A 21,488-nucleotide genomic window follows, 5' to 3' on the forward strand; every position below is an offset into this window, starting at 1 on the left:
CTTTTTATTGTCTGCTTAAAACAATACTGTTAATAAACAACATTAATTGAGTCCCTCACATAACACACCCTGCCCCTGGGATACAAGTAATATACACACAATGAAAAAAACCTGGAAAATATAGAAAAACACTTAAAAAAATGTTGAGGCCTGAAATCTTAGTGCCAGAGTGAATACTGTGAGCATCGTTGAGGAGGAAGGGCTCTGTGGAACTTCTTAACACACAGTCATCTTATTTCTCAGGTCCTGAGCATTTCACAGAGGGCACACTTTAAATATTGCCTTAGGTAATTCTCTGTACTGTATTCTCCCCCTTGTGCAGGTGAGGAAACTGAGTGAAAGGGAGGGTAAATATTTCCCTCAGGGAGTAAGCGGCAGAGCTAAGATTTGAACCCAGGTCTGGCTAGTGTGAAACTGCAGATTCTCCCAGGGCCCAAGGCTCCACTCCCCTGGGAGAACTGTTCGATTATTCATTCCTCCGGTGGTATTTGCTGAGCACCTCCTAGGAATCAGATCTAGCTCAGCACTGGGGACTTGGCCCTGAACAAGACAGACAAGGCCCTAATTGGAGCCCCCAGATAGCCACAAACAGCCCTAACCCTGACCACACCTTGATCCCTGTCCAGGTTGTCACTGACTGAGCTGTGGTCCTGCCTCCTCTGATCAGCAGGGGCCTCTATGAGCTTTTCGTTGGCCATGATGTGCCCAAAATCCAAGATCAGGTGCCTCCTCATCTGTCCATTGTCCCCTTGGGCAGGGAGGCCATCAGAAGCCCACCCACAACCCCAGGCCCACCACTCTGTGCCAAGCCTCCTTGGGGCAGGGGGCTGGGTGTAGGCCTGGGGCCTGCCCCATTAGAGGGGCAGAGAAGCCCAGCTCCTCTCTTGCCTTGGCCAAAGGGTGAGCCTCCATGCAGACCATGGGGCCACCCAGGAGTCTGAGCTGGAGCACACCCACTCAGCAGCCCCAGGTAGCCTTGCTGAGTTCAGGGCAGCCACTGATGAGGGGACTTCCATGTCCCCAAGCCTTTGAACGGGGTCTTTTCTTCCTGACAAGGCCCGGGATACCCCAGGAGACTTTAGGAGCTATCTCTCCCTCCTCTCACGTAGGAAAAAGCACCGCCGGTCTGATCTGGGCTCCCTCTCAACCTGCGCTGTATCTTTGGGGCCCCTTCAATGTTCCCCTCAGTCCTCAGGCAGGGCCAGTTACTTCATTTGTGGCACCCGGTGCAAAATGAAAATACAAGGCCCCTATTCAAAAAGCAGAAAAAAAGTCTTTTGCTTTCTTCCAGGCACTTCCTTGGACATGGACATACTTGTAGGGTGAGTGCAACCCTCACAGACACCCAGGTCCCCACCCGAAAACTTACGTCTGAGTCATGTGCACCTGTCCTCCCCACTCATGCCCAGGGCCCACTCCCCATGGTGAAGCAGGACAGAGCCCAAGCTCCAAGGCCCTGCACATGCTCCACTGTCCCATCGGACTTGGACTTCGCTTATAAAGCACCGGTCCAAAGATAAAGTTCTTAAGAATGGCAAAAGGCAACCGCAGAGCATTAAACCCAAGTGCAGGGGTCCCTTCCAAGCTTGGAGCCCTGCACCACCCCATGGGTTACAGCCTGTGAAGATGGACCTTTCTGAGGGAGGGACCCAGCTCAGACAGGAGGGCCAGTCACCCAACTTCCACCCCAGCAACAAAGCCCTTGACATGCAGGGGTGCAGAGGGAGCATGGGGTGTGTAGTTGAGCATGTGTACTCAAGAGCTGCCTTTTGTGCACTGGGCTGCGCCCATGGGGGACTCCGTGGTGGTGGTGAGCAGAGCTTGGGTTCGAACCCCACCTCCATAACCTATACACTGTGTGAACTTAGGCAAGTGGCTTTACTTCTCTGGGCCTCACTTTATTCCTCTGCAAAATAGGGAGAAAAACACCGAGTTTGTGGGGTTGTGAGAGTTAGTGCTGGTTCTATGAAGTGTCGAGCCCCGTACTGGCACACAGTCAATTTCAGAGATGACTCAGGGCAGAGGAGCATACCTGTGGCAAGCCAGGGGGTCCATGAACAGGGGCAAAGGCACGTCTGTGTGCCCCTCACCCCGCACAGGGGACCCAAGAGGAGAATTCCAGAGGACTTCTGCAGGATGCCCAGGCAGTAGGCTTTGGGCAGGTACTGGATTAAACGGAACCTGCACTAGATGGGAGGGACCCCTAAGAGAGCTAGGAGGCTCAGGGAGAGGATCCCAGAGGGAGAGGCCCCCACCAAAGTGCTTCTATGAGAAGGATGGCAGGGGCCCTGCCAAATGAGAAGGGAGCCCTTTGCTTGTGCCATGTGTGGACTTGGGCCAGCCACAGGATTTTGGCCTGGCTCCTTGAGTACTTTCTCAGCTCAACTTTGGCTCAGCTTCCCCTCTACCTCTCCCCCTGTTCCCATTGCTCCATGCCTCAGTTTCCCGAACTATGCACTGGTGAAGGAGAGGACCACCTTCTAATTAGACTGTGCACTGTGTTTTACAAACCGCCCCCTTCTTGGTCCTCAAATGATTACTGGCCCACTTCTTAGATGAGGAAACTAAAGCCCAGAAAAGGCAATAACTCAACTCAGCAAAAAAGTGACAGAGCTGATTCTGATTGGCCAGGCTTGTGGAAGTGCCCCCAGCTCTTCCCAGGAAGGAGGCCAGTGGAAACCAAGGGATGTTCCTTGATCTGGGAAAATTTTGATTAACTCTCAGCCACTGTGCTGTGGTGAGGTGCAAGGCCCTGGATGCAGGTCTCAATCTCATCGAGCGGCTGGATGATCTTGGGCAGGTGGTTTAACCTCTCTGGGCTTCTGTTTTCTCATCGATGAAACAGGCTTAATAATAGCATTTATTTTGTAGGCTAATGAGGATTAAATGAGTAAAGCTATGTGAAGCACTTAGTGCCTGGCATGTGGTAAGAGCTATGTAAGTGTTTACTGCTAATATGACTATTTAAGAGGTGATTCATGTATAACTGAAAAATTGTGCTCTACACTGAAATTTGACACAACATTGTAAACTGACTATAATTCAATAAAAAAGGTTAAAAAAATTAAAAATTAAAAAATCAGGTCCTATTGAAAAAAAGAGTTGAGTTATCATAATTGATATTTTCTAGACAAGGATGCATTTATTAGCTTCAATTTTGCACTTTTCCTTTTGTATTTAGGACTCAGCAAATTTTCCTTTCAAGTCTCACACAATTTCTTAAGTCCTTGGAAAGATAACTCTCTTCTCCCACGGCACTTGTAGCCACGGTGGATTTGACAGCTCTCTCCAAAGCAGCTTTTCCCAATGCGGGCTCTCAGCACATCAGCCCCTTGGAGAACCCAGTGTTCGTTAGCATATCAAAAGCTCTGAAAAGTCCTGCAACAAAACCCTCTAATGAACATTGTTTGATACACTCATTCTCAATCTTATCTGGTCACAGAGTCCCCTGCCTTTCTGCTCAACACACGCTGATGACATCTGCTGAACACACGCTGGGAGATGTCCTCCTCATTTCCTGGTTTCTAGGAATGGGCAGACAGGAGTGAGAGCTGTGAGCAGATTCCTCACAGAGATGAGAGTTTCCACCTCTACAGAAAACACCTCCAGTAACTCGCTTCCACAGCTCAGCTGGTCCCCTCCATTCTCATAGCCATTGTCTGATTTCAGTCCCCACAGCATCCCGGGGAGGTCAGTAGCATCAATATCCCCATCTTACAGATGAGGAAATTGAGGTTCACAGAGGTTCAGTGGCCACACAGCCAGTAAGAGGCAGATACGGGAGGCAAACCCACAGCTTCTGATTCTAAACCCCAGTCTTTCTCCTGAACATTGATAGCGAAAATAAAAATAGATCTCATTCTGCCCAGATCAGTCTTCCTTGGTGACATGCTTTTAAAAATCTAAAGTTTTGTTTTCCCTATAGCATTGAATATATTACTTAAAATCTTTCATAGCTTTCTTCTGCTTACAAAAGCAATCTGTGACTATTGTGTATAAGATTTTTCAAACATTTTGATTTGGAAAATGAAAAACTCCATACTCTCACCTCAAGAGATAACCTGGGCTCACAGTCGGGCATACACTCTTCTAGAGCTGGATGGTCCAACAAGGTAGCCATTAGCCACATGTGGCTATTTAAATTAAAATAATTAAAATAAAATATTACAAATTCAGTCCCTCAGTCGCACTAGTTGTGGACCTGGCAGGTGCATTTTAAGTGCTCAATATTCACATGCAGTGAGAGGCTACAGTATCAGGCAGTGCAGACAACATTTTCATCATCAGAGTCCGACTGGACTGCATTGCTCTAGACTTTTCCACTACATATCCCGACATAGATGCATAACGATGATTAACATTGTCAGTGAGGTTACTGGGTATGTCATAAGTCTCTGTGCGGCCTCACCCATAGAGGGAAGAGACCTTCTAGAGGCAAAAACCAGACTCAGGGAAAAAAGTCTAGCAGGAAATACACTAAATGATAGCAGTTTTCTCTGGGTCTTGAGATTACAGAATTTATTTTTAAATTTCCTAGGTCCTTCAGGTGAGCTACAACCTAAAACGCAGGTGGGGTGGGGATGCTGGGCGGATTCATGTTTTCCTTCATGTTCTTGCTGGTTCTAAAAGCTTCAAAGTATGTTCCCACCCAAGACTTCATTTATTATTACTATTTTTTAAACTGTGGGCTCATGAAGAATGGAGGCCTGCACAAGTCAAAGGAATGAAGCCCAGAAGAATGAAAGGCAGACAGAAGTTTATTTTCAGGCCCAGGGCCCCTCCAGCCTCGGGCTGTTCTAGGCAGGGCCGACTTCACTGGCGCGAAGGCCACACAGTCACAAAGGTCCCTTGCTTAGAAGAGCTGAACATTGGGTTTCATGTTCTACGGTTGCCTTCCTGAAATTCGTAATGACTTTTGAACAAGGGGCTGTGCATTTTCCTTTTGCACTGTGCCCTGCAAATTGTGTTGACAGCACTCGTCCTGGGATTCTCCCTGGGTCTTGTTTTGACGGCTCTGAACCGTCAACTTGTCCTCATCAGACCACAGACATGCCGATCCATGGCGCACTCTACGTGCCTGAGAACAAGTTTGCTTTGGTTGCTCCGATGTGTGTCTAGAGAGTGATAAAAATAGGGCTCGCGGGCGGGTGCGGGAGGGCCCCTGTGGTCTCTGTTCACACACTTATATGAGCTCAAGGCGCACGTCTACATTGGCCTATTTCAGAGAGCGGCCCAGTGCATCACAGGATGCTCTGCCCTATATCACTGCCCAGCTCGATCCTGCCTGGACCCCTACTGCCTTGAGGCCATGCCCAAACTCTAGGCCCGGCCCACCTGCTTTCCAGCCTCTTCTCCCTCAACATCGCCATAAGACCCACAAGCCCTTCCATCTCTAAGAAGTCTTCCCTACATGGTCCTTCTTCCCTACCTTTGCCCATGCCATTAATTCTGCCTGGACCACCAATGTTCCTTCCTGCCCAAATCTACCTATCTCAGATTCTACCCCTTTTAGGAAGCCTTCTGGAAGTTTTTGAGAAGAGTCTGAAGGTACTCTGGTTGCACAGGGGAGAGTATGAGTCATCTGGACTGGAGGAATCAGGGAGGGCCCCATGGAGGTGGTGAGCCTGGACCTTAAGAGATGTCTGCCAGGTAGAAAGAAGAGTTTTGTTGGGCTGGCTTTGATATCAGACAGATTCTGCCATGAATTTGGGCTTCGCCAGTTACAAGCTATATGACCTTGGTTACTTTCCTCAGCTGAACCTCAGTTTTCCCAACTGTAAAATGGGGATAATATCGATAACACCTACTACATGGATTAGAGATGAATTAATTAACTGAAATGAGATACGTTCACAAAGGAACTACCACAGTGCCTGACACACAGAAGGTCATCCACAAATGTGGTTCCCTTCTCCCTTCCTCAGTGTCTTCCTCCTCTGAAATATTAGTTTTGGCACATCACCCATCACTCTGCATCTGTTTGTTTATTCATGTCTGCAGTGGAGGTGGTGATGTCCAGGACACAGAGCTGTGATGGGTGCAGTAATGGGTGCGTTTACATAAGTTCTAGAAGGCTGAGATTCTACATCAATAGAAAGGGCATAAGCCTCTCAGCTAACCTCTCTCCCTGGGGCATTTTCCTGACGCCAGTTCTTCCCACACATCACTAGGATTTCGGCTCCAGGAGGGCAGGCACCTCTGTTTTGTTCGTTCCTGAATCCTCAGTACCCAGAACAGTGTTTGGCCTGCAGCTGATGCTCAGTAAACGTCCATTGAATGATCAGCAGCACCAGCTGGCCCACATCACATCCCAAATCCTGGGCACTGGGAATGGGAGAACCCAGGGAAACCCTCCCTGTGCAGGGAAACTGTCTTCAGATTGGGACCACAATGCAGGCCACAGGCATTTCCCAAGCACCTGCTATATTCACGGCTCTGCCCAGCCCAGGCAGACCCTTGCTCCACAGCCAGAGAGGGAGGGCTGCGGAGGAGGGTGACAGACACGGCAACTTGGAAAGAGGCAGAAAGATGAAGGGTGGCCATTGGCGCCTTGGCTGGGTGGGAGCAGACCAGCCCCATGCTGCAGCCCCGGCTGACGGGAGGCCCAGCTCACCTGCTCCTGGGAGAGTGGGCCTGCCTCTTCCTCTCTCTTGTTTTTTTTTTTTTTTTTAAAGAGTGCTCCCGCTAATCTACGAGTAATACATGTTCAGTGTTTAAAAGTTTGGAAAACCTACAATCACCAAGAGAACTAGAAATAAAGGCTCCCCACCATCATTGCATCATGTAGCAGCAACTGCAACATTTTCATTTTCCTCCCAGTCTTTTCTCTAAGGTGGTCTCGTTCCCACAGATGCCCCTCCAGCCCCTGGGAAGGGATGTGACTGCTCTGTAGGGGAGAACCAGGCTCACACCACGAGCCCCCACCACCCCGAACATGGGGCTCCTTACCCCAACCATCCTGGCCCTGAGGTGTCACCCAGTGACACAAGGGAGCCCAGAGATGCGGGCAGGCCTTCAGCAGGGCTTCCTCCATGCGTGGGGGGCGAGGGCAGATGTCAGGTTCACTGAGGAAGGACGGAAGGCGGAAGGGAAGCCCTCAGGGTGGGGGCACTTCTTGAGTGTTGGTCTTTAGCCACTGGGCACTCGGGTGAGTTGCGGCTGGGGCAGGGCGTGACCAAAATGAATCTCTCCTCTCCTCCCCCTCCCTTTCCTTTCACCTCCTTTCATTTGAGTGCCCCAAGTTTTCCTTCCTGTAACACCTTCTGCTTGCTCGAACCCCAGTCGCTAGTCTCCTCTTAACAAAGATGAGCAGACAGTGGACTCACTGACACTGAAGTGTGCATGACAAGAGGGACACTTGTTCTGAAAAATCCCAGCTGGACAACACTTGACCCCCAAGGGGCAGAGTGCTGCAACGGAATTTCAGGCTCCGTGTCATACAATGAAGGATGTTCTGGGGGGCTGACTTCAGTCACCCCTACGAATCATAAGTTACAGGCATCTGCCCTGTCCGCCCACACGTAAGTCTGAACCTTTTGCCAAAAACACTTTTCCCAGACGCAAAAGAAAACCCCAAAGAGGAACCTAAACCTTCACAAGGCTGTGCCGATTGGACGTGAGAGCTTGGGCTCCCATCAGCAAGCACTTCAAAGAATGAGCCAGACAGCAAAGGGGGAAGTGAAGGGAGAAGCTGGAACCCTCTCGGGGGTCAGTGTTGGTCCTTTCACCCTCCCTCTCCTCCATCCACTCAGCAAGAAGCGCCGAACCTCACCTGCTCCCAGGAGCACCATTCTGGACAGGAGGGGGGTTGGGGTGGGTGAGGGTGGGGGCAGGGCACTCCTGAGGCCTGGAGGGGAGAAGGGGGGACCTGGGAAGGCTCCCCAGAAGAGGCGGCCATTAGGCTGGGCCTTGAGAGGAGAGAGGTGGGTTTATTACCTGCCCCATCCTGTTCAGAGTCAGACTTTTGTCCAGGAGGAGCGAGAACATGAAATAGTAATAATTTCCAGCATTTATGGAGGCCTTGCCTCTGCACCAAGCCTTGTATTAAGCACATAATACACATGATCTCAGCCAACAAATCTTGAAGCAGCTACTGTGTTTTCTCCCCCATTTTATGGATGAGAAAACTGAGCTCAGAGAGGTGAGGCACTTTATCCGAGGCCACACGGTGAGGAAGTGGCAGGGCCTGGCTGCAGCCTGGGCTCATAACTGCATTTCATGTTGCCTCTTTCCCAGAGAGCACCCTCTTCTCCATCCCCAATTCTGGGAGCCATTGACAAGGAGTCTGGAAGTCCCTTTACAGTCTCTGCTATGCATACGTCTGCAACACAAGGGGGTCAGTGTTGGAGATGGAGCAGTGGGGTGAGATGTGTGAACATCTGCCAAGTGGCAAGAGGCAGAGCCGAGGGGCTGGAGGAGGTGGTTGTGCTGAGTGAGCGCTCACTACAGACCATGCGTGGCTTGCGGGGCTTCAGGGCAGGGCCACGTTGTCTCTTGCAACCACTGAAGCTCCGTCTTACACAGGAGGAAACAGACTCAAAGAGGTGAACTAACATGTTAGGTCCCCCGGCTACTGAACAGCTTAAACCTGGTCTGACTCCTAAACCATGCACGAGGGTGATGGCTGGTCCTCGGGTAGCTGAGAGAAGTCAGTGTTCCTGCTGCGAAATTCAGCCTCACACAAGACCACACACCTCTTTGGACCTCAGTTTCCCCATCTATAAAACAAGGCAGAGGCACTCTCTACCGGCCAGCTCCAACATTGTCCTGAATTCACTCACTGTTCCTGCTCCTTGTGGTGTCCCATGGCAGGACCAGGTCTCTCTCTGGCCCGTTTTCCTAACCCTGCTGTGTCCTGGGGCCTCCTGCAGGAGGTGCTGGTTCAAGGCAGGTGCTAGTGGGCCCGGGTTCCAAACCACCTGAGAGGTAAAGCCCTCCTTTCCTCCCTTCCTCCTCCCTTTCACTTCCTCCATGGAAGGCAGGCTGCTCGGCGCTAAGGTGGGAATGAGTGGCTGAGTCCCACGGCTGCCCGGGTCCTGGAAGATCCAGGCGGCCAGGGCTCCCTGGTGGCTGCAGGTGGTCCCGGGGAAGACTCCTGGCAGAGAGTGAGTATGAGTGCAGTCTTGAAGTTTGGGTGAGACTCCCCAGCTGCCAGTGGGGCACACTCTGCGTGGGGGATTTGAGGAAGGGTCTGTAGACAAGGCATCCCCAGGAGATGGGAGTCAGGGCTTGTGTTACAGCTGCCCCCCTGAACCCTGAGCCCAGGCCTCTGTCTCCCCACCCATGGAGGAGTCTAGACTGGCTCAGAGGTGAGGCTGGGGTCAGGGCATGCTGCTGCCTCCCTGCCCTCTGGAAGAGCCTTCTGGAAGTTCGGGTTTTTAGGCCCTGTTGCTCAGGGGCATCCGACTCCTGGCCGCCCCCCTCCTGGACACTCCCCCACCCCCTCAGGTGGCCTAGCAAGCTCAGCTTTGATGCAGCCACCTCAAGGCTGAGGTGTCAATGGGCTCTCTATGTGACCAGTGGGGCTGCTGGGGGCCGCCGGCCGCCGTAGTGGGCGCGGGTGAGGCCTGGACACACAGTCCCACTGTGTGGGGCCAGCTCATGCCCGCCCAGACCCTGTGGCTGAGGGGGACTCCCAGGAATGCCCTTCCAGCCCCGGGGGCACTTTGGACAGGCAGGGTGGTCTGAGGAGACGGGTGTGTGCAGGGCGGCCTCAGGAGCCGCCGTCAAAGGGGCCCCGCAGAGGTGGCGCCAGGCAAGCGCCATGGTGGGTGTGGGACGGCTGGTGGTCAGTCCCTTCATCTCCTGGGGTTGTGGGGGAGGGGAGGCCATCAAGGGTGTCCTGCTCAGGGTGACCCACCATCCTGGGGTGCCTGGGACTCGGGAGAGTCCCCGATGTTCGGCCACTGCCCAGAGCTGAGCAAAGAACGCAGTGAGTGACCTCTCTGGTCAGGGCAGCTCCCTCCCTGTCCAGTGAGCTCTGAGTCAGACCATCCCAGCGAGACCTGCCCAGGGCCATCTGGTTCACCCTCTGCCTCCACACAGACGTGCCTCTTGCCTGAGAGGCCGTTTCCCATTTCTCCCAGGTGTCCTCAGGGGAGCAGCTACCGGCAACTACCCCCCCTCCACGGCTGAGAGAGCTCCGGCCAGACGGTCCTGTCCTGGTCCCCCTCTGGCAGCTCACCCTGCACCGTGCCCTCCAGCCCTCCCAGGAGGCGCCCTGCGTTGTCTCATCCTTTCTTGCCTCCACACGTTGGCCCATGTCCTTTCCCCATGTGTCACCTCCTCACCCTGCAAGACCCAGCACCAGCATCACTTTTCCAGGGAACTGTCCTCTCAACCCCCCAGGTGATCTTCCAGCCCCTGGTACCCTGATGAACTTTTATCATACCTCAGTGCAATTTTTGGTTGACTCATCTCTTTCTACACCAGACTGTGACCTCTTTGAGGGTAGAGACCCTGACCTAGTCACCCTTGTACCTGAGCTCCAGGCTTATGGTAATTTTTAAAAATGAGCACATTTATTGAGCACTTACTCTGTGCCCGGCACCCTGCTCACTTAATTCCCTCCAAAGCCCCGTGAGGTTAGTGTAATCATCATTCCCATTTTACAGATGGGGGAGCAGAGGTACAGAGAGGTAAAGGAACTTGCTCCGGGCTACACAGTTAGTGAAAGGCAGAGTCAGGACCTGAGCCCAGACAGTCTGATGCCAGAGCCCCAGCTGGAGTCTCAGAACTCTGCTCCTTGATAAGCTTTTGTGGAATTACTGAATAAAGAAAAACCTCTCTCTCCCGGGGGCCTCCTGATTCCTGCCTGTGGCAATTTAGGCCCATTTCCTCTGGTTCCCTCCCTCCTCAGTGTCCTGGGGAGAGTGATTTTCCTGTGGGGTGCTGTGAGGGGGACCTGCTGCAAGCGGGACGTCCTGGGGGATACAGAGAAGGACCTAATGCAGCAGGTCCAGAATAAAGGTGCCGGCCCTCGGTGGAGCTGTGGGCGGGCCCTCGGGCATCCTCAAGGCCATCACCCATATTTGTGGGGAAACCAAGGCCTAGAGACAGGAAGGGACTTGCCCATAGTCACGCAGTGTGTCATTAGGCCTCAGCTTCCCCGTTTGCCAGAGAGGACTCATATCCCTTCTCCTGCCTGGGAGAATCCCAAGAGAGGAGAGGAGGGGAGGTGGAGAATTGCTCAGGGCCCGGGGCACCCCAGTATCTCCCTTCGCCTTCTCACACCTCCATCTCAGTGCCTGGAATTCTGCCATCAGTCTGCCAGCTCTTTGGATTAAACATTATCCTCTTCTTGCTCCTCCCCACCCTCTACTTTACGTGAAAATCAAATGTCTCTCCACCCTCTTCCCAAACCTCTTTGTCCTAGGGAACTGAGAGGCATTCTGGAATCTGGAATCCAACTTAAAAAGCTCTCTAGGGGCAGTCATGTCTTGAGACCCGTGAACTTGGTGGGGAAACACATGACATCTTTCCTTTCACTGATCTCTAACAAATTTCCACAGTGATTTTGTCACCAAAGGAAATCACAAATACTTTTCAGTCCCATCAGGGCCATCACAGTTTCTCTTAAAATACTGTGCATGCTCATCACAGCTGCGTGACTCCGTAACTGTCTCCGCTGTGACTATCTTTTCACTCTGTTACTGCAAAGGCACGTGGTCACGATGTCACAAAATTGCTTTTTTATAGTTTGATAGCTCTCTTTCCATAGATTTAGGTTTTTTCATAGTACTTTGTATTTTGTTTTATGCATTTGAAAATGCAATTCTTGGCTTCTTGAAACTCCAGAAAGGTCCGTGGCTCAGAGCAGGTTAAGGACCCTGCATGGGCAGCAGGTAGCTGAGCCCTGCAGGACCCAGGGGTCAGATCTCTTTGGGGGAGAATTGGCAGCTGAGTCCTGTGAGCCCCAGAGACAGAATTTGGGAGACAGATGCCCTGAAGGGAGCAGAACATGGGGAATAGAAGTGGGCTGGAGAGATGGGGCCAGACAGTGCGGACAGAACATGGAACTGCAGGGAAAGCCTCAGACCCCAGACCAGGAGGCCTCCCCATACCCCAGCGTACAAGGCACATCTGCACCCCTGTCCTCCAGGAAGCAGCTGGCTCTGCCCAGCAGCCTCCTGTTTCTGTGCACATCCTGGGCCCAAAGCCACCAGCTCTCCTTTCCCTCCCCTCCCTGCCACCTTCCACCATTTCTCAGGCCCCGTGGACTCAGAAACCCATCCTAGGTGGGTGGCCCATTAGTCCGGTCTCCCGAAATTCCTTTGTTTTGAACTCGACATTTCTCCTTCTTGCTCGTGGAAGGAGAAATACAGATTACAGAGACCCAGCAAATGGTTTTTATAAACTCTTATTTTCTTGCCACAGAACTGCCTTTAATTAGCTCCGAGGACTACAAAGGAAACAGCGTTATAATAAGAGCAGCTTGAAGGAAGGAGCCCACGGCTCTTGGATCCCAGACCTGGGGCTGCTGCTGGTTACCAGCCACAGTCAGGTCTGATGGGAGTGTCCCCGCCACGGGGACAGCAGGCCCCCCTCCCCAACTCAGTCCCCATCTGCAGCCACATAGCCAGCCTCAGCTTCTCTCCCGGGAGGAGGAAAAGGTTCAGATGTCAGATAAGCCCTTGCAGAAACCTTTGGACAATAAGCACCCAAGTGTGCCTCAGTCCCTGCCCAGAGCCGGCTCTGAGTCACTCTGTTAGCCAGCAGTGGGACAGGCGGATGGGCAGAAGGGCAGATGGACAGTCAGACCGACGTCTGTGTCTCGGCTGACCACCTCAGCTGAGAAAAGGCAACAACAGCCGTCCAAACCCTGGTGTTCTGGATGCCACTCTCTCCCCCTGTTCTGGAGGAGAACTCATCCCCGTGTCTAACCCAGAGACACTACCCTCATACAGAGTCCACTCCCAGTCTCAGGTAATCAGAATGTCACAGCCAGAGGGACTGCCATCTGAGGCACAGAGAAGTTAAGTAACTTATCTATGGCCACTCAGCATGGTAGCCACTGAGCTGGGACTCAGACTCAGGGCCTCTTGACCCCCAATTTTGGGTGCCGCAGCCCCACCTGGGCTCCCTCTGGCAGGGAGGAAGGCATCAGGGGGTTGTCCGAGGCCCAGGCATAGCACCTTACAGGCCAGACAGAGGCAGAAAAAGTCTCCCCTTGAGTTCCAGGCTCAATCAGAGGCTCCAAGTGGGGTGTCCTGGAAACTTATCCTTTTTGAGGGACACAACCCAGACCTCTGGGTCCCTCTAGGCCATGAATACAGGCAGAAGCCCCCCAGAAGCACTTATTTCTCCCCTGTGACTAAGTCCACGAACCTTCCCGAGGCCCACCCCACCAAGCTGATCCAGTTTCAGGGCAACCCAGAGCTGTGCAAGTTCCCAGCAAAAGCCTGCAGCCTCCTCCTCCTTCTGCTTCTCTCACCCCAGGGGTTACTCGGGAGATGCAAGGTGGGAGAAGGTCTCTGGATTCCAAGGTGTCGCTTTACCCCCTGCCTGCTCCACACCTCTGGCCAGAAGCCAGCCAGGTGTCTGGTGTCTGAGTGTCTGAGCTCAGGTGGAAGGTCTGAGCTCTCCAGGTGGGCCAGGGGCTAGGGCTGCAGAGCCCCATGGGTGAGGCAGGAAGCCTTGGGACACCCCTGTGTCCTCCCCACCCCACGACCCTCCAAGGTCTGGCCTCTGAGGTCTTGAGGTCTCGTGGTAGCCGTTGCCCCCACCACCAACAGTCCCCACCAGGCGGGGAGCAAAGTCCCACAAAGATGTTCTACTCCAGGAGACCACGGTGGCTACCAAGCCCTCTTCCCACCTTGGGCTTTCAGAAGCCAGCGGATTAAAGTAGACAGCCCAGGCGCTTGAAGGCAGCCAGGGCAGGCAGCGGAGGGACACAGTCCGGGGCTTGGCCACAGCTCCCCACCCGAAAGGGCGATCGTTACTCACCGCGAATGAAGGTCGGAGAGTAGGTCGGGAAGGAATCGAAGATGCTGTTGGATGCCATGCCCCGCTCGGAGGAAGGCGAGGTTCCAGCCCTTCAGGGGCTTGGGTTGGGATGGACTTGGTTGGCCGCTGTTTTATTTTTTCCTAGCTACTTTCGAAAATAAAAGGGTGGTGGTGGTGGTGTTGCTTTTTGTGTTTTGTTTTGTTTTGTTTCGTCTCTTTTCCCCCCCTACTGCTGTGAAAAAGAAAAAGGAAAGAACGCAAGCGTGTGTGTATGTGTGTGTGTGTGTGTGTGTGTGTGTGTGTGTGTGTGTGTGTGAGCGAGAGAGAAAAAAAATCCCCAAGGAAAGTAAGTTTCTGTTTGTACCCAAGAATTTGGATTCCCGGTCCCACAGGAATGTCTTGCCACAAATTTTCAACAGAAGCGTATGCAGAGTGTATCATTAGATGGCGGGAAGGGGCTTTCAGCAGCCAAGGCAGGAGTCGCAGGGCAGTGAGAGCAAAGCCAGCCCAGCATCAAGCACCACGGAATGAATGAATGAGGCTCACCCCCTGCAGAGCCCAGCTCAGTGGGTGCGAGGGCGGCCCGGGGGTGGGAGGACCGGGAGCCAACCAGCTCCAGCGCAGGGCCCCGGAGGCAGCCGAGGGCCTGGCCTTGTGGTTCTGTGGTTGAGGGACCAGGCCTTCACAGTGTCAACCCAACCTCAGCTCACAGGATGCAAGAAGCCAGCTCGCGGCCTTGGCCCATTGGCTGGGTGGTGGTCACCTGGGTCGTGATGTCACAGCCTCTTAGAAGATCTTGTGGTTGCCTCTCTCTCTTTTTAGAAAAAAAAAAAAAAGAAAGAAAGAAAGAAAGAGAGAGAGAGAAAAAAAGGGATGGCTTTTATTTGTTGGGCTAGCCTCAGCACGCGGCCCAGAAGCAGAACCGAAAGTGGTAGGAGAGGGAGCGGCTGGGCCGGTGGTTTGGATCCTGTGGGAGACTCCTTTTTAATCAAGTCCAGTATCGGCCCGGGCAGCCCGGAGCCCCGCAGGGCCTGCACTGGGTGCTGGGACCCCAGATCGCCTCCAAGCCCCCCGCCCCAGGCTGCTTGCAGCTGACACCCTGCTATTGTCCACCACCCCTGCAGCTGGGAAAGGCGTCCACATGTGTGGCTGGGTGGCACTGCAGGGCAATTTTATGGGAGCTGGGATTAGGTACAAAGGGAAACACGTGAAGGGGCGTCACCAGCACTCACGCTGAGGCCTGTCTGCCGAGAAGGGCTTTCCTCGGGAAAGCGGGTGCATGGCCTTGCCAGGGGCCCTATGCAGAGCTCAGGTCTGAGGCCCACGCTTGTCACTCGAGGCCCTTTGCTCATTTTGCCCACCTGTGCACCCCTTTGGGGTTCTCTGTTCCAGCCTCACGTGCCTGGGCTTTCCTGCCTCCCCGCCTTTGCTCTCGGTGTCCTCCCCTGGCTCCTTTGGGCCCGTTGTCAGCCCTCTTTTTGAATCCTTCAATTCCCAGACAGATGCAAAAGCAGAAAAGACATGGAAGATGGTTCAACTCTCCACTTCCGTGTTCCAGAAGCCAGGTTAGGGGAGAGGGGTGACTTTACCATTTCCTTTGCAATTTCTACTCTCCCATTTCATGGGCCAGACCACTGAGACCCTGAATATTGACATCAGCTTGTGCAAGGCCACACAGCATTGTGAGTGGAATTAGAATGTCAACCTCTGGCTCACATCCTGGGCCTCAGCCCTGACACTGCAGGGCCCTGAAGTGCCCTCTAAGCTAAATCCCAAGGCTTTCGAGAGCCTCTTGGCCTCTCTTAGGGACCCCAAGCTTGGGGCCAGGCCCTAGCCCCAGCCTTGGACTCAGGGTGGCCTCTATAGGCTAACACGGAGCAGAAGGGTCATCCAGGAGGGAGAGGGGCTTATCCAAGTTCCCACAGAGACTTGCTTCTGCCCACAGCCTCACTGGATCATTAGGAGGACACCCTTGGAAATTTGCTGTCTGTGCCTCATCTGGATCCTCATGAAGGCTCACTCTTCCATTCCTAAATGGTGAATTGGTGGTAGTGGTGGTGGTGGTAGGGGTTTAATTCATCCAGGGAAGAAGCAGGTTTATGGTGAAAGCCACAGGGCTTTGGAGTCAGATTCAAGTTCAGGCACAGCTCTGTTGAATCCGAGCTGCAAGACCATGGACCAAATCACTTCCCTTCTCTGGGCCTCAGTTTCCTTCCCTGTAAAATGGGGATAACACATTCCTCAGAGGGACAGGCAACTGGGTGAGAGCACCATGAAGTTCTGTTTCCTTGCCTGAGTCTCGGTGATGCAATTGGGATTCCGTTATGAGTAAGCGCAGGAAAAGAACCATCACAGTCACAGAGGAGGACAGTCTGTCCCCATTGTAAATGCATCAGCTGGCCCAGCCTGGGCAGGTTCGCAGGGGTCAGCAGCACAGGCAGAGCCTGCCAAGGGGCCTTGGCTCCCTGGTTAAATTTGGAGCATTTTGGAGTCAGCCATGTTGTGAAATAGGTCAGAGATGGACACAACTAGGAAGACCCCTCCTTTAACAGAAGTGGAAACTGAGGTCCCCTGAGGGGTGGAGACTCAGCCGAGCTCCCCCGTGAGTCAGTGGAACCCGGGCCTTCTGTTTCCCAGCCCAGGAGCTGTTTCCATTGTGCCGACCCCACCACCTCCAGTTTCTAACATACCACCGTACACACTTCGCTGTTTTTTTCCACACACAAGAGTGGGCCCCCCATTACACCTATAATTTGGTCACTCTGAGGGACTCCCCCAGCCTGGGAAGCTGAGCTCAGGCCCAGGCAGGGGGCCCAGGAGGGGGCCCAGGAGGGGTTGCTGAGCCCAGAGTCACCTCTGTGCAGCAGGTGGCTTAATGCCTTCCTGGGACCATGTGGCAAATGCTTACTGAGTGACAGATTTGGTCCTTCCCTCAAGAGGCTTAGCATCTCTGTGTGCCCCTTCAGAAGCATGGGCCAGACTCTGAATGAACCCCTGGAATGGAGGCTGCCCAGGGAAGCAGAAAGAACCTTCCTGAAGCTTGACTTTGGTCCTTATGAGCTGCGAGATGGTGGGCAAGAGGCTTTTTTAGTTCTGAGTCCACTTCCTAGCCTGTAAGATGGGACCAACTACCTTACTCACTTCTCAAAATGGCAAAGGGGAGTAAATGGGCAACAACTGTGAGTGTGTCTGGCACGTTGTAGGTGCCCAGTTCCTAGGACTCTTTTCCTGCCACTTCTGACCATGCACTCTCTCAACATGCGGTGGGCAGTCCTCCTGTTCTCCAATGGGGAAAAAAAAATCCAACACCATAGAAACCTCTGAACCATTTAGATGAGGTTAATACAAAAATTTGGTTGAATAATAGAAGCATTAAAAAAATAGTAATGTTCCTTAACTATTTATTTTACCCTTAAACTTACACCAAATGCACCAATGGCCTCCCTCTTGTTCTTCTGTCTTAAACCAACCTAGAAGGCATCTCCTACAATTTCCAGGATTGTGCTCTTTCAAGTGGAATGTGGATGTAAAGATGCTTATGAAGCAGTTAGCATCCGGTAGCATCCAGATCTTACTCTTTTGCCCAATCTTATACAATGTTCCACCCATACCTAATCCATTTTTTAGCAACTTGCCTACACCGAGTCTTTCCAAGGTATTCAGCCTAGTTTTCATAGAAACAGACACCCTGTCTTGCATCATATCATTGATAACATCACATCGCCACTAGTGAGGGTCCCAGTCTGGAAAACAGAAGCCACTTTGAGTGCTGGAAACTGAGGGTCTGACGTTAGTGCCGGGTTATCAGAAACCCAGGTGATGGAAGAGCTGAGAAGCCAAAGAGAGGTGGTGGGGAGCCCCAAGACCAGCCAGGGCAGGAAGCCACTGCCATCTTTTGGCAAGAGGGACACAAGGAGAAGTGGTGTCGTGAGGGTCCCCAGTGGAAGCAGGAGCATTTGCTGGAGCCACAGAGTCCTCTGGAACAAAGAATAAAGGAACTTCTCTCTTTCTTTCATCTAATCATCCTCTCTCAGTGCCTCCAATCAGTCGAATGGAGCTGGAGCCAGCCAACTTCGTGGAATCAGACCTCTGCATTATAGAGCCAAACAAGGGAGGGAGTAGATGGATCTGAGGACCAAGTGGCCCAGGACTAGCGTGGTACCCAATGAAGTTCTGTAACCACAGAAACCCTACTGGAATAAACGGGTTTGGGAACAAACCCATCAGATGTTTGGCAAGTTGACAGCTCAGTGGGCTGGTGGGACCAGAAGGTGTGGATCCCAGTGAGGGATATGCTAGCCAAGGGCATCGACTGGCTTATGATACCAGAAGTACCAGTGACCCCATGAGCCATTTACATGGGGGTCCGTTAGGAAAATACCCACTGTGAATGGTGGTAAAATCCGTCTTCTTAACCTGTGTGCAGAGCTGATACTTTCATTGCAACCTTGGGTGACAGTGATTGGAGAATTATGAGCATTGGCTGCTGGGCCCATCTATGAACTTTACAGTTTACAGAGATGGCACATTCCTGAACCCACTGGACCCGCCCAACAACCTGCTGGATAGATGTGGCTCTCTTCTCTTTTCTGATGAGGAAAAGACGAATCCCAGGGATTAATCCCCAATTTTAGCCTCCAGGAGTCAGTACAGCCAGCTTGGACCCAACAGGTAGCAGATTTGAGGTGGACACTTGTCTTAGAGTTCAAATTCTGGCTTTCTACCAGCCAGTCACAGTGCTGGGTCTGAGGAAGGTGCTGGAATGATATTTGAGATCTGCTGCAGGCTGCCCAGGGCCTCCACCTTCAGGGATTAGCACAGAGACTTCAAGATGAGATGCCCCCTCCCCCCATCCCAGCTCTACTGGGAGCTCAGGGCAGGGGGTGAGGCTTGCAAGCACGCAGCCCCTCCTAGGGGCCGGGATACCCAGGCCAAGCTAAAGATTGTTGACTAAGAACCTACCACGTGGGATGCACATAGCGAGAGCTTTACGCACAAAGTCTCCAATGGTGGGCTCTCAAGACAGCCAACCATGCTCAGCGGACTTCTGCCATTTTCAGAGGGCAGTCAGAGAGTTGAGGAGACCTGCTCAAGGTCACCCAGTTTGCAGGTGGAGGAAGCAGGATCAAACCCAACCTGCCCTCCGCCTGCTTTCTGGGCTTCTCCCCTCCCCACCCCCAACCTCTCTCTTTCCTGTTGTTTGTTTCGAAAAACTGCTCAAGGTGCCCCCTTCAAAACCAAACCCCTCCCTCTCCTCCACCTTCCTGTCTCAGCCCCCTTCTCCAGGCCCTCCCTTTGCTGGACGCTTCGCTGCCATCCCCTATAGCTGCCATAGGCTTAGTGGCATTGAAGACAATCTTGTAATGATCTTTCCTCTCAGTGTCTGCTTCACCAGGGACCCCAGTAATTCCATTTTCAGCCTTTCCTCTTAGGGGAAATTCCACCATTAGTGCACATTTGGGTTTGGATACATTTTAGCCATAGCCCTCTGTCAAAAAGAAGAGGGTGGAGAAGTAACAGAGCCCCTGAACAGGGTTAGCAAACTTGGGAGAGGAGCACAGGCTGGGTTCTACCCAGCTCCCCCAGAATAGGCAAGCTGCCTCTCTCTCTGGCCAGACTTTTCCCTGTGCTTGAAATAATGAGCCACCTGCACTCACCTGCCCTGTCGCCATCCCACTGCCACCTGCACACAAACACACCAGGCAGACAGAGCAGAGGTGGTTGTCTCCATTTTACAGCCAGGGAAACTGAGGCTCGAAGAAGGGGGGGCCTCACAGGCAGTCACAGGTGTGATAAGATGCTTTCTACTGCAGGTGTACTGTCACCACGTCCAGCCATCCCCAGGACACCCCCTTGACCTCCCTTTTCTCTCCCCCTAGGGAGGTTGAGTGCTGGGGCCTTGGAGTCAGGAAAGCGGGTTCAGGTCACAACTTTGGCAGTTCCTGGCCATGCAATGTCAGCTGGTCCTATGTGAACCTCACCTCCCTCACCTGTAAGATGGGGAAAATCAAAAGCCTTCTCCCAGGGTGTGCAGGTGAGGAGGGAACCCCTGGGAAGAGCACAGGTGGGCACCTGGCCAGGGTAAGCTCTTCTTCTGTTACTGTTTTCTGTCTACCAGCCTGAGAGCCCTGGGCAGGCAGGTGGCAGTGTGTGGGGGGTGAGGGTGCTGTGCTTGCAGGGGAGGAGGGCACGTGTGGAGCTGGGTGGTGGTGGCAGAGAGGGGCGTGTGGCTGACTGGCAACTTCCCCAGTGTCCTTGGTGCCCCCAAAAGATTCCTGCCACCCAGTCCCACCGAGGCTCTGCTTCCAGCAGCCCTGACTCTCTTGGGTTCTGGAAGCCGACCCCAGTCGACGGCCACCTGAATGAACCTGGGTCCCAGTCTGCAGGACAGGGCTGGAGAGGTCACCCCGGCCGAAGGTGTCCTTCCTGAGACACTGGTCAGCTCTCACAGGAGACTTCTCCTGTGGTCCTTTGAGACCTGGAAAGCCTCGCCCATAACCTGCTTCCTCCTCAGAGTCCCAGGCCCCTCAGAGGAAGAAAGAAAACCCCAAACTGCAGCCCCTTTTGGCTCATAAAACGATTTTTCTTTGGGTTTTTCAGTGGAATAGTCTATTTTTAGCATCAAAGAGCTCTGCCAGGGGCTTAGACCTGCTGAGGGACCAGCTTTGTGTGACCACAAACCCTGCCGGAGGTGGGCATTCCTCAGCGGGGGGGGGGGGGCAGCAAGGAAGGGCCCCCCCATCATCACCCCGTTCCCCCCCCCCCCCCCGGTGCCACACCACTCCAGACCTGGCCCAGGGCTCCTTCCTTTCCTGTTCAGGGAGCGCTTGTTTAGGGCCGGGCCTGCCCCCACCTCATACCTCACTTCTTTCAGTGTGTTCTCCCCACAAACTTAACAATAATCATAAACTAGCCCTTCCTGCATGCCAGCTACTCCTCCAAGGACTTAGTAAATTAACTCACTTAGTTCTCACAATAATCAGATCATTTAACATATAAGGAGACTGAGTCTCAGAGAGGTTAAGTGACTTACCCAAGTTCAGCTCAGAAGGCATGGAGTCAGGATTTGAACCCAGACAGTCTATTTTATCATTAGTTGGTCTTACGTTACAGCTGAGGAAACAGAGTCTCAGAGAAACGGATGAAGGGGTTCAAAATCACCTGGATAGCAAACGGGGAGTCCAGGCTTCTCGGCAGTGTTGCTGATCCTGGGCCCCTGGCTTCAACACTCACCCCCACCTCTGGGCTTCCAGGGCGTGGCACCTAGGGCCTCAATTAATTCTCCCAACAAATGGGGGGTGTGTGTGTGGGAGGGAGGGGTACAATTATTCTCCTTAATGCCCATTTTCCTGCGGAGGAAATTGAGGCTTCAAGGAGGAAAGGGACCTGCCTGAGTTTGCAGCTCTAGGAAGCAGTGGAGTTGGGATTTGAACCTCCTCTGCTGAAATTCCTGAAGCCTTTGCTAGAAGCTGCCATCTCTATCCCCACCTCCCACCCCACCCCCCAATCCCTGCTGCTTTCCTTGAGGGGCCTGGGCCCCTAGA

The 21,488-nt window shown here is 53.0% G+C and overlaps 1 protein-coding gene across 2 annotated transcripts in view; it reads right to left on the reverse strand.

Moving 5' to 3' along the window:
* Window positions 1–14,457, reverse strand: part of RUNX3 (RUNX family transcription factor 3) — a 60,367-nt gene extending 45,910 nt beyond the window's left edge. For both annotated transcript variants that reach the window (XM_006189509.3, XM_032495515.1), the window contains exon 1: window positions 13,945–14,457. In XM_006189509.3, the coding sequence (XP_006189571.2) occupies window positions 13,945–14,002 (58 nt within the window). In that variant the 5' untranslated portion in view covers window positions 14,003–14,457. The remainder of the gene's footprint in view (window positions 1–13,944) is intronic.
* Between the last annotated feature and the right edge of the window lie 7,031 nt (window positions 14,458–21,488).

Source organism: Camelus ferus, chromosome 13 (genome assembly GCF_009834535.1).
Source record: "Camelus ferus isolate YT-003-E chromosome 13, BCGSAC_Cfer_1.0, whole genome shotgun sequence".
NCBI classification, from domain to species: Eukaryota; Metazoa; Chordata; class Mammalia; order Artiodactyla; family Camelidae; genus Camelus; species Camelus ferus.